The sequence below is a fragment of the Hyperolius riggenbachi genome, chromosome 1, assembly GCF_040937935.1.
Source record: "Hyperolius riggenbachi isolate aHypRig1 chromosome 1, aHypRig1.pri, whole genome shotgun sequence".
NCBI classification, from domain to species: domain Eukaryota; kingdom Metazoa; phylum Chordata; class Amphibia; order Anura; family Hyperoliidae; genus Hyperolius; species Hyperolius riggenbachi.
In genome coordinates this window covers 177,734,084-177,752,586 of record NC_090646.1, presented here as the reverse complement: position 1 = coordinate 177,752,586, position 18,503 = coordinate 177,734,084, and the positions used below count along the sequence as shown (strand labels likewise).

The 18,503-nt window shown below is 43.2% G+C and overlaps 1 protein-coding gene across 2 annotated transcripts in view; it reads left to right on the top strand.

The window, feature by feature from the left end:
• The window catches only part of GUCY1A1 (guanylate cyclase 1 soluble subunit alpha 1), an 85,914-nt gene that overhangs the window by 20,281 nt on the left and 47,130 nt on the right, over positions 1–18,503 (top strand). For both annotated transcript variants that reach the window (XM_068278883.1, XM_068278884.1), the window contains exon 2: positions 4,671–4,738. In XM_068278883.1, the coding sequence (XP_068134984.1) occupies positions 4,671–4,738 (68 nt within the window). The remainder of the gene's footprint in view (positions 1–4,670; positions 4,739–18,503) is intronic.

Below are 18,503 nucleotides of genomic sequence, written 5' to 3'. Positions count from 1 at the left end.
TATTAAAGGACTTTTTTCGTAGTTATGTTTTTTGTTCAATTAAAATACTTTTTCTAAGTGTTTGTGTGTTTATTTACTTTTAACTCTTAAAGGAAATGGGTAAGGGGTACAAGTACCTCTTTACTCATTTCTCCTGGGAGGGGGGGTGGGCATCTGGGGGACCCCTTTTTAAAGGGGACTCCCAGATTCCACCATGAACCCCCCCCCCCAGGAAATCGCGGCCTCCACCTCCACCGCCCATCGGAGGTGGAGAAGAGCCCCTTGTCCTTGGATTGGACAAGGGCTCGGAGGGGGAGGGGAAAGCTTGGCTGCCCCTCCCCTTCCGAGACCCCCCAATCCATGGACCATGCGGGCTGGTATAGTCAGGGTGCGGAGCCCCACGCGGCCGGTGCTCCGCATTCTGGCTATCCCAGCCTGCATGGGGGACAAGGGGTTAACCACTTGCCGACCGCACGCTTATACCGTGCGTCGGCAAAGTGGCAGCTGCAGGACCAGCGACGCAGTACTGCGTCGCCAGCTGCAGGCTGATTAATCAGGAAGCAGCCGCTCGCGCGAGCGGCTGCTTCCTGTCAAATCACGGCGGGAGGCTCCGTGAATAGCCTGCGGGCCGCCGATGGCGGCTCGCAGGCTAAATGTAAACACAAGCGGAAATAATCCGCTTTGTTTACATTGTACGGCGCTGCTGCGCAGCAGCGCCGTAAGGCAGATCGGCGATCCCCGGCCAATCAGCGGCCGGGGATCGCCGCCATGTGACAGGGGACGTCCTGTCACTGGCTGCACAGGACGGATAGCGTCCTGTGCAGCCCGGATCTCCGGGGAAGGGAGGTAGGAGAGGGAGGGGGAGAATGTCGCCGCGGAGGGGGGCTTTGAGGTGCCCCCCCCCGCAACATGCCTGCACGCAGACGCGATCAGACCCCCCCTGCACATCATCCCCATAGGGGGGAAAAAAGGGGGGCGATCTGATCGCTCTGCGTGCACCCTGATCTGTGCTGGGGGCTGCAGAGCCCACCCAGCACAGATCACATAATACAGCGCTGGTCCTTAAGGGGGGGTAAAGGGTGGGTCCTCAAGTGGTTAAAGAGGTCTGGGAGGGGGGACCCCACGTCGTTTTTTTTTTATATTTCCCACACTCAGAACGAAGTAAGTAAAACTCTTCCCACTTGGGGGAATCTATGAAAATAATACACTATTGTTACCTGTGCAAAAAAAAACGGACATTTTCCGCATTTAAAAGACATTTTCGCCCTTGAAACTTAAAAATCGATTTTCTCAAAAACTATAAAGTCTTTTTGAAAAAATTTTTTTCCTCTTATTCCCACTGATCCCCTTAATATACCCTGGGAATTTGGTGTTCCTAAACTTTAAGCAGGCTTTGCTATTAACCGTTAAAGTCGGCGGGTTTTTAAATGTTTACATTTTTCCTTTGAAACTTTAACATCGATTTTCTCAAAAACTATAAGGTCTTTTTGAAAAAATTTGTTTTCCTCTTATTCCTCCTGATCTCCTTAATATATTCTCCAAATTTGAGGCTCTTAGCATTTAAGGGGGCTTTGCTATTAACCCTTAAAGTCGGCGGCTTTTTTATATTATACGGAGCGTTACGGTTTCACGCGAAATTACGGTAGCGTTTAATGCGAAATTACGGCATGAACGAAACGCGAAATTACGCGTTGAAAATTACGCTTACGTTATTTTCAATTACGATTTTAATGGCAATTACGCTACCGTAATTTCGCATCGTAATCGCAAATTTCGCATGCGTAATTTTAGTAATGCGAAATTACGAAAATTTCAGCTCAACTCTATTCATGCCAGATTCTAAAAAAAAAAAAGTGAGATTTAAAGAGGAACTGTAACCAAGGATTAGACTTCATCCCAATCAGTAACTTTTGCCATGAGAAATCTTTATCTTTTCTTGAATAGATCATCAGGAAAGTCTGTATTCCTGATATTGTAGTAAAGCCCCTCCCACAGTGTAATATCAGACCCTAGCTCCTGATAGTTTCCTGTCTGTGAGCCTTGTTGCATTGTGGGAAATAACAGCCATGTCCAACTGCCAAGCAAACAGTATCTCCCTCAGTGCATATGTACTGTATATCTGAAAAAAAACAACAACAACCTTTTAGCCTATCACAATGTTAGTGGGTGTGGTTATAAATAATTGCAGTTGGTGCTGTCTAGTTTTTTTTCTTGTCTGCCAGTAGTAAAGATGATTTTGTGCAGGCTGATTGCGGATGAAACAACATGAACAAATTACATGGCAAATATCAATCATTTCTTGAGCTTTCTTCTATTTTTTAACTGCTCACTTTGCAATGTATTGATTTATTTTTTTCCGCTTTTCGCTAAAGTTCCTCTTTAACTCACTCATAAGCTGGTGCATTATGACTTTGCATTGCTCCATACATTCTGTGACTGGCTAAGCTAATTTGCTCAGTGACCACAGCTTAAACGGACCTGTGGATGAGATAGAGATTTGCATGCAAAACCTATCTTTTATACTTGTCTGTGCTCCTTTTTATATTTTTACATTGCAAGATTTAATTAACCAGAGCTTTATCTGTGTAGCGGATTCAGACTGTTACACCTCTCCTGACAACAAATTAATAGGTCATCAAACTTATATTCAGCCGTCCAAACAGTTATGGTAGCACAAGTTCAATAGGTCATCATTTCTTTTTGCGGGAGCTAATTAAACAGCATTGTCAGAGTGATGCTACATCTGGGTCAGACTTAAAAGGGGACCTGAACTCTTGCACAGAAGAGAAGGAGAACACAGAGAAATTCACCTTGTGTCCACCCTGCATATGTTTATAGAGAACAACCTGTCTAATTCTCCCTTCTCAGCAACTTATGAGCTAGTGTAATTGAGCTCACAGCTGTTGGACGAGTTGAGAGCTAATATGTTCACACAGGAGTTTAACCCTATTTAGTATCAGTTATAAGAATTGAAGTATTTTAGTAAGTAAGCTTATTTTCACTTCAGGTTTGCTTAAAGAGACACTGAAGCGAAAAAAAAAATGATGATATTATGATTTGTATGTGTAGCACAGCTAAGAAATAAAACATTAAGATCAGATACATCAGTGTAATTGTTTCCAGTACAGGAAGAGTTGAGAAACTCCAGTTGTTATCTCCATGCAAACAAGCCATTAAGCTCTCCGACTAAGTTAGTCGTGGAGAGGGCTGTTATCTGACTTTTATTATCTCAACTGGAAGTGAACTGTTTACTTTTCCTCTGGCAGAGGAGAGGTCATTACTTCATAGACTGCTCTGAAAGACTCATTTTGAATGCTGAGTGTTGTGTAATCTGCACATATTATAGAATGATGCAATGTTAGAAAAAACACTATATACCTGAAAATAAAAGTATGAGAATATTTTCTTTGCTGCTAATCTTCTAGTAATTATTCATAGTACACAACCAATGCACTATATCATATTTTTTTTTTTCGCTTCAGTGTCTCTTTAAAGAAGTTTTCCTTTGCTGGGGAACAGGGAAATCTTTCAGGAAAACCTCCTGACCTGGTTCAGTGCCCAGCAATGGGAGTAATGCTAGGTACACACGATACGTTTTTTCTGCTAAATTTTTCCATCCAATCGTTTTTTCCATTCGATCCTCTGCTCGATTCTCTTATGTTCGGCTCGTTTTTCTTATCGTTTTCCATTCACTTCTTTGAGGAATCGACCAGAAAAGCGATCGGAAGGAATATCGGACATGACGGAATTTATCTATCGGATCATCTATCGGACGCAAAAATGTATGGTGTGTACTTAGCATTAGGGTTTATATTTGGTTGCCCCAAAATCAGAGAGACAAGATAAGCACCCCTGCTGCAGCTAATGGGCACAGGGTGTTCTTGGGACCCCTTACACATCGGCACCTAGTGTCAATAAAGATACTGGTTGTGGTAATATTTATTATTTATAACTTGGTAGAAGTACTTAGGAGTCTTCATTGGAACCCTCATCTTCATCACCAACTTTGATTGTAGCCTGAATCCCTTCTGGTTGTTTGCAGCATTCTGTTCATGTTGATTGCAGTCTATCTCCTTCCTTGATGGTGGAAAGCTTGTTCTCATGTTGCTTGCTTGCAGTCATCTGTCTTGCTTAAAACATGCCTGGAGGAGTTCCATACTCTTTGAGCTCTTCCACTCAACCTGCTTCCTCCCACAGGCTACAGTTTAATTTGCAGAACAGTTGGGTGGCATGGCTGATCGTGTCTGCTGTGGTGGGAAATTCAAATACTGTTATGCCCTTTCAATTTCCCATTGTGGCTGGTTTGACAATCTCATACCAAGTTTGCAAACAGAGGCAGAGGCGGTGAGAGGAAGTCAGTGGGTAAATGGAAGTGTTGAAGACTACACTAGTTGCAGTTCTAAGCACTTGAGTCATACCCATCCACTTTCACCGCTGTATATTTTATCTTTGGTTGAATGGTGGCTCATCTACTTGGCAACTGCATGGTTTAGCCATTTGTGTGATCTAGGCCTGCTATAAAAAGAACTTTGATTTTTCATATTGTTCTTTACTACATCATGGACAAGTAATTTACTGTTACTAGTAATAATTCAATATGTTTTTCTTCCACCAATCATAAATCATCATGTATAAGTCATTACTCATAATAGCTTTACTTGCTGTTAATTTGAATATGTATTGTTTTGCAGTTTGACAGGCTGAACCTAGCTCTTCAAAGAACAATTACAAGGCATAAAATAAAATATAACACCAATAGGTAAGCTCAGCTGCATGTTTACTATACTACGTTTCATCTGCATGTGAATAAAGTCACAGCTTTTGTCATAAGGAAACTGGCAGAACCTTTCACCTCGCTGTTCTCCATGTTTATGTTTTGGAAGGCAGTCTAAAAAGAATCTGGTGGAAGTCTTATAATTGCTTCAGACATTGACCTGTCTTTCTGAATCTAGTCAAAATAGTTCATGTTAAAGAGAATCTGTACTCTAAATGTTTTACAATAAAAAGCATACCGTTCTATTCATTATGTTCTCCTGGGCCCCTCTGTGCTGTTTCTCCCAATCCCTGCTGCAATCCTGGCTTGTAATTGCCAGTTTTAGGCAGTGTTTACAAACAAAAGACATGCCTGCTAACAGCATGTGATAGGCTGAGAGTAGCTCAGTGTGTGAGTCATACAGAGTTTGGAGGGGGCCTGGAGAGGGTGTGTTTAGCTTCTGCCTATCACAAGCAGACCAGCACATTCCAGCTTGAGTGCCTGGGCCCGACAGAGCCGACAGAGGAAAAAAGATTAGATTGTATACCAGAGATAATACAGCCACTGTGCAACTAGGAAAGGCTGCAGGAAGCCAGAGCACATTAGAACAAGTATAGGAACTTATAGGATAGAAGAAATAAGGATGAAAATTTTGTTACAGGGTCTCTTTAATAAAACAGTACCTAGATAGCGCATGGTGACCTAAAACCACCAAGAGAGTAAAAGGGCTAAAAGAGACCAAAAAGGCCTCTTACTTAAAAAGCGATGCCTTCTTGTGGACGTTTTTGTAAGCGCTTTTGCAGAGTGCTTCCGTCTTTTGATCCGGAAAAAAATCAAGTCAATAAATACAATTTAAAAAAAACAAAAACGCTCACGCAATCTCTTGCCAAAGTGATTTTGTGAGCGTTTAGCGTTTTTCCTATATCTTCCATTGAGGCAAATCACCTCAAAAATGGCCCAGGCACCACTTTTCTAAGTGGATCGGAAACGAAACACTCAGATATGAACTCTCTCATAGAAAATCATTGCACAAGCATTTTGAGGGCGATTTTGAAAATCGCCTGTGCTTAAATTTTTTTTTACAAAAATGCCTATAGTGTGAACAAGGCCTAAGAGAGGTGTGACACAATGAGAGTTTCCACACCAGGTGACACCAATCCTAGTGACGCCTCTGCAGTTGGAGAAAGATAAATCATGAGTTTAGTCATTTAACCTCTTGAGGACTGCAGGGCTAAACCTCCCTAGTGACCAGGCTATTTTTAGTAAAATTGGCCACTGCAGCTTTAAGGCCAAGCTGCAGGGCCACACAACACAGCACACAAGTGATTCCCCCCTCCCCCTTTTCTCCCCACCAACAGAGAGCTCTGATCGCTCCCCCATGTTTATTTTTTTATAATAAATATTATAGTTTGTGTTTTGTTTTTTTTTAAACTGTTTCTTTAAACCCCTTCCCTCCCTCCCTCCCCACAGCCAGCCAATTACGGCAATCGGCTGTCATAGTCTTCTGCCTATGAGAGCCGATCGCTCTCTTGTCCCCCAGGGGGACAGCCGTGTCACACCGCTGTCCCCAGTGCAGCGCTGCTGCTGATCGCAGCGCTGCACCATGTAAATAGATGGCGATCACGCCGTCTAACAGTCTCCCGAGCGGCAATAGCTGCTCGGAGACTGAAGGCGGGGCGGAACTCCGCACCCCAAGCAGGAGATGCGCGCGCAGCGTGTGCGCAATCTCCTGCATTAGCTGGCCCCAGGACTTTTTGCCAATCTGCGTTAGGCGGTCCTGGGGCTGCCGCCGCGGCCACGCCCATCGGCGTGGCGCGGTCGGAAAGAGGTTAAGGAGAGATAAATTGTGAGTTAATAAGTAAGGCGAGATAATTCAACAGAAAAGTTTTGTGCATCAGCCCCAAGATCTTAGATTCTTACCTTTTTATGTTCATATGAGCACCAAGCCTTGCAATGTATTTTGAAAATGTGGAGGTGTTGACTTACTGTAATCACTCAATCAGGTCAAGGGTGTCAGAGAGAAAAACAAAGCTGAGGCTATGTTTCCACTAGTGCGGTGCGATTTCCTTACGGAAAATGCATAAACGAATTTGCATGCGAATTCGCATGCGTTTGTATGTGAATTTTCATGCAAATTCGCATGCGTTTTTGTGTATCTTTGTAGGCATGTGATTTTAACCAGATCAGTGCCTGTGTGCTTTTACATTGATTTTACAAGAAAACGTATGCAAATTCGCATAGAAAAATCGCATGCGAATTTCCTATTTATGTATTGATTTTATTTATTTATTGTATTTATAAAGCTCCAAAGCAGCGCTGTAATGTAATCCTATTGTTGACATTACATGCAAATCGCACAGGCCCATTGACTATTATTGGCTATGCGAATCTGCATGCAGAAAACGCATGCATATTCGCTCTAGTGGAAACGGGCCCTGAGTGTTCTTAGCAGCTAATTACTCATGCACAAAGATGTCCGGATATGAATTTGGGAAAGTTATGTGTACCAAAGTGCACATCAAACAATAGAGTTGATTCACATAACTTCTCATGGACTCTCTATGGAGAATGTATCTATTGTATCCTTATCTATTTATCACTTTGTCTATAAAATTACTTTTCAGCAGTTTTCAAGAAAAAAAAATTCACTTGTAATAAATGGTTTCTGATTAAATTAATGCTGCTATTACTCTTCTCAGCTTATTTTTAGTGCTGTTTTTGTTTATCGCTGAAAAGTTTTGTACGGGAAAAAACAGATGGAAAGTTAATTCACATGATACATTTTGTGATTTAACCCCAATGTTCTGTCTCTGTGTTTGCAGAGATATGAAATATGGCAATTATAGTATAGTATTTTAGCTGGTGTCAAATGGAAATGTGCACAGAGCTTAATTGTATTGAAATGCAGAATGATTTCTGCCGTACTGCTGTCTATTAAAGTAAATTATTAATGAAAACAATATTGCACGCTAAGGGGTGCATTCCCTAAACCGTGTTAAGCAGAATAATATGCATAAAGTCTTATCGCACGATGAGTAGAGCAGAATGCAATACATTACACGCAATGCACTGCGGGCTACTCTTTGGCTTCAATTAAATAAAGCATTACTGCATGTGGTAATGCAGAAAACAGCTGTTTTTACAGAGCATTTAGAAAAATGTCCACATGGCAAGCAGAAATTACCGAGCAGTGAGGTAAATTACTGACTTGTGCAGTAGATACCACAACAAATGTCAGTAAATGTCAATTCGTGAAGATTAGAGCATGTGGTAAATTACAGTTCCGTGTTCAGTTGTTACCTCCAGTTCTGGTGTGTCGGAGGGATGAGCTTCTTTACCCCCCGGGCAGCAGAGGAGAGAGCCAGCACAAAAGAGATTTCCCAAGCAGCCCTTTATACGGTAATCATTTAGGTTACTGTTTTTGAAGATACCAAGTGCTGAAATCATCCAAGAATGATGTGTCTTATAGAAGTATCGCTTTTATTTGCTTTGCTAAACATTTGCCATAAGTGGAGTAAGACCTGGACTAGGGAGTAGCACAGGATAGGGAAGGCCCACCATGATAGGGCTGGCTGAGCGACTGGGGGTGGTAACGGTTACGTTTCTTTTTGGACAGCCTTCTTTTTTTCAAAATAAGGATGAAAAATCAGACAGCTTCTCTGTGACTTAAAGAGAATAGAGATGTCGCGAACCTTCGATTTTCGGTTCGCGAACCCGATTTGCGAACCTTCGCGGAAGGTTCGCTTTGCGGAAAAGTTCGCGAACCGCAATAGACTTCAATGGGGATGCGAACTTTGAAAAATAGAAAAAATTATGCTGGCCACAAAAGTGATGGAAAAGATGTTTCAAGGGGTCTAACACCTGGAGGGGGGCATGGCGGAGTGGGATACATGCCCAAAGTCCCGGGGAAAAATCTGAATTTGACGCAAAGCAGTGTTTTAAGGGCAGAAATCACATTGAATGCTAAATTGCAGGCCTAAAGTGCTTTAAAACATCTTGCATGGGTATACATCAATCAGGGAGTGTAATTAGAGTTCTGCTTCACACTGACACACCAAACTCACTGTGTAACGCACCGCAAACAGCTGTTTGCGTAGTGATGGCCGTGCTGGGCTGATGCGCAACATGGCCAGAATGTAGGCCGTGGCAGTTTTCCAGCCCATATGGTCGCCGGGCTGTGGTAGCTCAATGATAGAACAGTGACTGTCCAGCTGATCAAATTTGGTCTGTCCACAATGAAGCAACGACCTTATTATCTTCTTGTATGTAGGTAGGCATAGGTAGGTGCCTCAGTAGTTACCTAGGCATAGGTAGGAGACCCAGTATAGGTAGATAGGTGCCTCAGTAGTTAGCTAGGCAAAGGTAGGAAATGCAGTATAGGTAGGTAGGTGCCTCAGTAGTTAGCTAGGCAAAGGTAGGAGACCCAGTATAGGTAGATAGGTGCCTCAGTAGTTAGCTAGGCATAGGTAGGAGACCCAGTATAGGTAGATAGGTGCCTCAGTAGTTAGCTAGGCAAAGGTAGGAGACCCAGTATAGGTAGGTAGGTGCCTCAGTAGTTAACTAGGCAAAGGTAGGAGACCCAGTATAGGTAGGTAGGTGCCTCAGTAGTTAGCTAGGCATAGGTAGGAGACCCAGTATAGGTAGGTAGGTGCCTAAGTAGTTAGCTAGGCAAAGGTAGGAGACCCAGTATAGGTAGGTAGGTGCCTCAGTAGTTAGCTAGGCAAAGGTAGGAGACCCAGTATAGGTAGCTAGGTGCCTCAGTAGTTAGCTAGGCATAGGTAGGAGACCCAGTATAGGTAGGTAGGTGCCTCAGTAGTTAGCTAGGCAAAGGTAGGAGACCCAGTATAGGTAGGTAGGTGCCTCAGTAGTTAGCTAGGCATAGGTAGGAGACCCAGTATAGGTAGGTAGGCATAGGTAGGTGTCCCAGTAGTTAGCTAGGCATTGGTAGGAGACCCACTATAGGTAGGTAGGCATAGGTAGGTCCCCTAGTATAGGTAGGTAGGTGTCCCTGTATAGGTAAGTAGGTGCCCCAGTAGTTAGGTAGGCATAGGTAGGTGTCCCAGTATGGATAGTTAGGCAGGGCCTGGCTGGCACAGTAATAACAATTACCAAGGTCCAGCTGCAACAGATAGGCCTGTATAATGTCAGTGAGCAACACACACAAAAAACACATCAGGAAAACATTAGCTCTCAAAAGAGCTGTTGAGGGGTGCTATTTTAGCAATAACAATCAGCCAGGAGCAAGCCAAGAGCCTAACTAATCTTTCCCTAGGAGAAAAAATCTGCAGCAGGCACGCGAGTGAGTGTCATGGCCAGCGAGCCTGCCTTATATAAGGGGGGTGGGGGGGGTGGGGCTCCAGGGCTTAGTGTAGCCTGAATGGCTACAATGTGCCTGCTGACTGTGATGCAGAGGGTCAAAGTTGACCCTCATAGTGCATTATGGGGCAAATCGAACTTCCGAAAAAGTTTGCCTGGTGCAAGCGAACGCGAACCCCCAATGTTCGCCTGGAACCGTTCGCCGGCGAACCGTTCGCTACATCTCTAAAAGAGAACTCGAGATGAGAGACATATGGGGGCTGACATGATTATTTCCTTTTAAACAATTCACAGTGCCTGGCTGTCCTGCTAATCTCCTCTGCCTCTAATAGCCAGAGACCTTGAAGCATGCAGATCAGATATTTCAGACAAGATTAGCATGCTTTCTGGTGTGTGATTAAGGCGTACGTACAAAAAGAGCGCCCGGACAAAAATGGCGCGGGTTGTATACGCTAATTAATAATGAATCATTAATAGTGTTTATAAAAATAGTGTGCTATATTTCGTTTACAAATAATGTTTTACAAAATTATAAATCATTAAATAATGTTTATGAAATCGGCAATTGTGAAATCGTTAATCTTCCCTGTTTCAAAAGTTAAACTTATAATTATGTTTATTACAAAAACAATAATATATGTTTAATTGTTATAATTGTATATTATTGTGAATAACCTTCATTTATGGTTTGTTCTTATAATAAAATCTGAAAATATTCTTTATAACGATGATATAAATATAACTACGTTCGTAATAAGTGTTGTAAAACATTAGTAAGTATTACTAAAATTTTACTAAAACTATACCTAAGCCTACTCTCACACAGAACCCTCCCTGTACCTATCCCTAACCCCTAGACCCCCCTGGTGGTGCCTAACCCTAAGACCCCCCTGGTGGTGCCTAACCCTAACCACCCCCCTGGTGGTGCCTAACCCTAACCACCCTCCGCTGGTGTATATTGTACTGTAACTATACCTAACCCTACTCTCACACAAAACCCTCCCTGTACCTATCCCTAACCCCTAGACCCCCCTGGTGGTGCCTAAACCTAAGACCCCCCTAGTGGTGCCTAAACCTAAGACCCCCCTGGTGGTGCCTAAACCTAAGACCCCCCTGGTGGTGCCTAAACCTAAGACCCCCTGGTGGTGCCTAAACCTAAGACCCCCCTGGTGGTGCCTAAACCTAAGACCCCCCTGGTGGTGCCTAAACCTCAGACCCCCCTGGTGGTGCCTAACCCTAACCACCCCCCTTACTGATCGCTTTATTATGTGGATAATAATGTTTTAGTAACTGTGGCTGCAAAAAATATTTTGCAATTTACGTTACGCGTAACTTAAATCACCACAAGCACAGTTATAAATCATTAAAAATCTCCGGGCGCCGTTTGTAAACGTTATTTATCTCCGGCGCCCTTTTTTCCTGCTCGGCGCCCATTAAACGTTATTTATTATGAGACTGAATGGCGGCACCCTTTTTGTCCACTAGCGGCCTGCGCCCTTTTTTCCAGCTTCCGTGATTAAGATAGTACTGACCAGAAAGAACAGCAGGATGTCAGGAAACTGGTATTGTTTAAAAGGAAATAAATATGGTAGCCTCTATATATCCCTCACCTTGGGTTCCTTTTTGGTACACTTGTACCCCATGGCACATATCATTCCCATGTAAAGATTGGTTTTGGAGAATATGCATCCCCCAGCTTCCAAAGTAAACGGTTCAGTCTATTAAGCATTCAGGAATCTGTACTCTGCTGCATCTCATTTCCTGGGGCAGATATATAGGCCTAGTTATATGCCCATAGATCTAGCTCCACCTTATATATTACATTTACCTGCCATGGCCCACACTGGGAGGCATTTCTCTTCTCCTATTCAAATATAAGCAACATTACATGACAATCCATGGCACCATCTTTGAATAGAATCTCCTATCTGGCCCCTACCTCTATTGGGTTAATAAAGGAATACAGAGAACATGTCCCGCCTCTTCCCTCACATGACTGCACATTGGTGATTAGCGCAGAGGTCAAAGGATTTGTCTTAACCTGGCACAACACATGGTTAAGTGTAGCTGTGTTTAAAGGGAACCTGAAGTGAGAGGGATATGGAGGCTGGTATCTTGGTTTCCTTTTAAATAATGCACATTGCCTGGCTGTCCTGCTGATCCTCTGCCTCTAATACTTAAAGCCATAGACCTTGAACAAGCATGCAGATCAGATGTCTATGGCAAATCTGACAAGATTAGCTGCATGCTTGATTCAGGTGTGTGCACTGCCAGGCAACTGGTATTGTTTAAAAGAAAATACATGTGGAAGCTTCCATAGGTCTCACACCTATTATTGCCTTTAATATAAGCTCACTCTTTGGAGACATCTTGGATTTTAGGTGGGAGTATCTCACTAATGGAGTCCTGGAGACAAGAAGCTATTATGGGACTCAACTTGCCGGAGGCAACACACAGCTAAAATGCCAGCAAAGCCTTTTTGATAACCTTTATAGGAAATAGTAGCTTGTAAAAATAGGATGAAACATGTTTTGTTGTTTGTATTCATGAAAAATAGCAATGTATACAACTAGTTTCTTTTTTTAATAAAGCCACAAGCGATGGTAGGAGAAAATCTTAATCTAAACTTCAGAAGTTCAGAGGCTACCATCGTGATTTCAGTATAAGGAAGCTGAGCTCTTGCCCTCTTCTTCTGATCTTCATAGATCTGGGAGTGTGGAGGTTTAATATTAGTACAGGTCATGTAGCTGTCTCTGATTAAAAAGCCAACAACATCACATCATAAAAATGGTGACATTATTGTTGAGTTACAAGATTCCTGAAATACTGCTGTATTGTGGTTTGGCAATAATGTGAGATTTTGTGTGTTGTTTAGAGGTTTAATTTCTTTAGCTGCCACAAGGTATGGCAAAGGTTCTTGGTGACACCAAAACATTAAATAAGAACAAGTTAACTTAGTTCTAATTGTTCATTTTATAAACTGTGCTTAGTACTGTGCTACTTAGTATATACCCTATTATTTTGCTACATTTTCATTTTAAAGGAACACTATCAAAGTATTTTTTTTCCTGAACCCCTTTAGGAAGCAGAAGGAATCAGTATCCCACACGCTGTAGTCAGAAATTCATTGAATCAATGCCCTTCTCATACAGGCTGCCTGCAATCTGCCCACCCACAAGCCTCTCTCCTGTCAGCAAAGTGTGGATTGTTTATCCATGTCAGACAGCCAAATGCCCCTCTGCAGAAGCAGGATAGTGCAGATAGAGGGAGAGGAGCTCTTACACATTACTGCTGCCCCACATAGCCTATCACTCGACACTACTGTCCTAGCACGCCATATACAAGGTCGATAAGGTGGCAGATTTTTTCTTTCTTTTACTACCACTATGTGCCATTACTAAGTCTCTTCTGCCTCCTAAAGTGGTTCAGAAAAAAACTAAAACTTTGCTAGTGTTCCTTTAAGGGTCATTTTGAAACTGAATTCCACAAAGTCAACAAAGTCGCCGGAAGTGGCCCCTCCATCCCATGCTACAAGTTATCTATGCTGCAGAGTTACAATGCTGATAACATCCTACACACAATGCTCCATGGCCTATTAACTATTCTCTTGAGTTTGCTCCAAGGAGATACTTTCAGACCTTACCAATAAAATAACTTTAAAGCTCACCATGCAAGAAAATACTAAATATAAATTTGATATTACTTTTTGACCTACATTTAAGTACCTTTTTTAATTGCCAAGTGCTGAAAAAGTTATTTTTTTGATGAGCTAAAAATGTATCTCCTTGGATAAAACTCAGGAGAAAATGTTAATTGGATAAAGGCCAATGTGCAACATTTTCCTCTCATCCATACTAATCACCTCTTTTCACTTCCACATGTAGGGTTTCTCATGTGCTTTTACTCACCTCTGGAACTATCCACCAAACCTTGAGATTTTAAAAAGGATAATACAATTTATTGGCTAACTTAAAAGAGAAAGTGTAAGCTTTTGGCTAGTAAGCCTTCTTCATACCCTATTCCTGTAGACTCTCCAAATTTTGAACTCTTCAAATGTGAGCTAAATAACCCTCTTTTTAGGAAAGCATATACTTTAAACTACAGACCCGTCATTGGTTTCAACTAAGCTATGCATAAAACACATTGGACAATGTTTTCCCCTAGGAGGAAATTTTTCATTTTCAATTTAAAATAACTTTCCAGCATTTTAAACTAAAAAAATACCCCAAAGTAGGTGAAAAAGTACTCTCAAACTTATTTTGTGCATTTTCTTGCTTTCTGGTGGCTTAAAAGGTATTGGCACGTTTAAAAATATCACCTAGGAGAAAACTCAGGAGAAAAAGTAAATTCCATTTGGGCCATAGACTGATCTTAATTACAGCTTATCATTTAGGATCCTCTCGGCACTGCTGTTTGGATTCCACTATTTCTTAGCATTTGAGCTCACTGGGCCTTTGAGAATGCACAGTAGCGCAAAATGGTCATCAGGCCTGTTGCCCTCCTAGTAACTTGTAATGTAAATTTCTTCTCCATTTCACCACATATAGCTTATTTGTTTGAGCTCTCAGAGCACGCCCTCCTGTTGGTTGTATTGCCAGTTACCTCCTCTGGATTTGCCTGATTGGGCCTATGAACAATAGTATTAAGAAGTCAGCGCAGATCAAAGAGGAATAAATACAGTCAATAAAACTTTACCACGGTGATATTCCAACCTCACATGGTCTCGTGGCCAACCATCACCAGAAAAGAGTAAGAGGGGCTTACCAGCTGCCAACAACCCACATTATAAGGTTGTATGTTTCGCGTTCAGTGGTAATCCTAATGAACCTCAAGCAGATATGGATCCAAACTGCCACCACTCCCTCATTAAAGTGAACCTTAAGTCAGAAAAAAAAAGTTTTACTCACCTGGGGCTTCTACCAGCCCTCTGCAGCAGTCCTGTGCCCTCGCAGCCACTCACTAATCCTCTGGTCCCCCGCTGCCAGCTAGTTTCGTTTTTGCCGACAGGCCCATCAGGACTGGCTACGCGTAGCTTTTTCCGCATTCCCGACTGCAATTAGCGCTATTGCGGGTGGCAACACGTACACAAATACGTGCATATCTATGCGTTCGTAATGCAGCAACGTGTATTTTTGTACGCGTTGCAGCCCTCAATGGCGCTAATTACAGTCTGGAATGCGGAAAAAGCTACGCTTGGCCAGTATTGATGGGCCTGTCGGCAAAAACGAAACTAGCTGGCAGCGGGGGACCAGAGGATTAGTGAGTGGCTGCGAGGGCACAGGCAGGGGCGTAGCAATAGGGGGTGCAGAGGTAGCGACTGCATCGGGGCCCTTGGGCCAGAGGGGCCCCGAAGGGTCCACCCTCTATCACAGTATTAGCTCTCTATTGGTCCTGTGCTGGTAATAATCACTTCTATAGATGCTTTGAATAGTAGTAATCCTTAACACACTGTTCCCCATTCCCTTCTTGCACCTCTGACACTGGGGTTGTCCTTGGCAGGTTTTGGTGCACCGTATCAATTGTTATGTATAGAGTGCTTGGGGGGGCCCCATGTTAAACTTGCACCGGGGCCCACAGCTCTTTAGCTACGCCACTGGGCACAGGACTGCTGCAGGGGGCTGGTAGAAGCCCCAGGTAAGTAAAACTCATTTTTTTCTGGCTTAAGTGACTCTTTAATGGTGCTGCCTGTCTTCTTTCCTGGAAAAGAAGTCAGGCGGCACCTTTAATTTCTTATTGGCTGTGGACCAGCTTACACGCGCAAGTTTTTATCAGGGGTTCCCAGTTCCTGGGCCCCTTATGTAAGTCTTTGTTTTTATCTTGTTTTTTACGGTCTATACCGATTGTTTTTACAATAAACGGTTTACACTTAGGCCTCGATTCACCAGAGGATGCTAACATAGTTAGCATGCCTAAAAGCTTTGGACGTGCAAACCAGGGTGCTAAGTAGTTTGCATGTCTAAAGTTGTTACTGATCGCACACAAAGTTTAGCGCTGCGTGGTGCACGCGAAACGTCGCGACGTCCGCGTGCAAAGTATACGAACAGTCCAACGTTTCCCGCACACCGCTCAGTGCTTAAACTTTGCGCGCGCAAACTTTTGCGTACATATTAGTGTGCGTGCAAACGCACTTTGCACGCACTAAGGGTCTTTTCACTGGCGTGCTAACACTTAGCACCCTTTTGTGAATCAAGCCATCAGGCACCTTTCACACTTAACGCGTTTTAACTGAAATCTTCTTCCCAATGCACTGCTATAGGAAAAAAGCATACCAACGCAAACTAATGCACACTAACGCACACCAACTGATTAAGTGTAAAAGGGGCCTTAGAGTTGCCTTTTTTTGTTGTGTTTATATATTGGCCTTACTGCCTAGATACCATACCATAAATCGGAATGAGGGAGTGGTGGAAGTTTGGATCCATATCTGCTTGAGGTTCGTTAACATTACCACTGAAAGCAAGACATACAACCTTATAATATGGGTTGTTGGATGCTGGTAAGCCCCTCTTACTCTTTTCTGGTGATGGTTGGCCACGAGACCATGTGAGGTTGGAATATCCCCGTGGTGAAGTTTTATTAACTGTATTTATTCCTCTTTGATCAGCTCTGACTTCTTAATACCAATTTTGTGGACGTTGTTCATTCTCGGCAGCGATCATATGTTCTATTTCCTTGGCGCTGATAAACTGTTTGCTTGTATCATTTGTCCTTTGTTTTAGCCGCCCTGGATTTTTATAGGCCTATAAACATTGTTTGACTACAGCAGGGCTGCCCAATAGGTCGATCGCGATCTACCGGTAGATCGCGACCGCCTGATTGGTAGATTAAATTGGTAGATTGAATTTTGCGGCCAGGAGCTGTAGAACGCAGCTGATTGGCCGTGTCCTATCAGATTCTGCTGCTAGTCGCTGATAGTGCGGCCAATCGGGAGGAGAGAGGCGCGGCCAATCGGGAGGAGAGAGGCACGGCTGAGAAGCCAGGGGTGGCTCTGCCATAACACAGTGTCATGGCTGGGGGCGGCGCCTGAAGCAAGACTTCCGCCTCCACTCACGCTGCCCGCCGGAGCCTCCCTCAGCCGCCGAATTGCATATCTGCACTCCAGGCAGCCACTGCTGAGGGAGTGAAGCCAGGACGCCACCGCTGGAGGGAGGTAAGCGTGCCTGCCCTATAATAAAGGCACAGCTTACCTCTTCTGAGGCACATGTACCCAGTTAACCTACACTGAAGGCACATATACCCAGTTAACCTATACTGAAGGCACATATACCCAGCTAACCTATACTGAAGCCACATATACCTAGCTAACCTATACTGAAGGCACATATACCCAGCTAACCTATACTGAAGGCACATATACCCAGCTAACATATACTGAAGGCACATATACCCAGCTAACCTATACTGAAGGCACATATACCCAGCTAACCTATACTGAAGGCACATATACCCAGCTAACCTATACTGAAGGCACATATACTCAGCTAACCTATACTGAAGGCACATATACCCAGCTAACCTTTACTGAGGCACATATACCTATCTAACCTATACTGAAGGCACATATACCCAGCTAACCTATACTGAAGGCACATATACCCAGCTAACCTATACTGAAGGCACATATACCCAGCTAACCTATACTGAAGGCACATATACCCAGCTAACCTATACTGAAGGCACATATACCCAGCTAACCTATACTGAAGGCACATATACCCAGCTAACCTATACTGAAGGCACATATACTCAGCTAACCTATACTGAAGGCACATATACCCAGCTAACCTTTACTGAGGCACATATACCTATCTAACCTATACTGAAGGCACATATACCTATGTAACCTATACTGAAGGCACATATACCTAGCTAACCTATACTGAAGGCACATATACCCAGCTAACCTATACTGAAGGAACATATACCCAGCTAACCTATACTGAAGGCACATATACCCAGCTAACCTTTACTGAGGCACATATACCTATCTAACCTATACTGAAGGCACATATACCCAGCTAACCTATACTGAAGGCACATATACCCAGCTAACCTATACTGAAGGCACATATACCCAGTTAACCTATACTGAAGGCACATATACCCAGCTAACCTATACTGAAGCCACATATACCTAGCTAACCTATACTGAAGGCACATATACCCAGCTAACCTATACTGAAGGCACATATATCCAGCTAACATATACTGAAGGCACATATACCCAGCTAACCTATACCAGGGTTGCCAACTCATCCCTTTAATTACTGACACATATGAATTATACAGGGTTTGTGGCTATTTAGATGCAGTTAATGCACTGGTTATGTGCAAAAAGCCCCAGAACCTGTATAACTTAGATGTGTCAGTAATTAAAGGGATGAGTTGGCAACACTGACCTATACTGAAGGCACATATACCCAGCTAACCTATACTGAAGGCACATATACCCAGC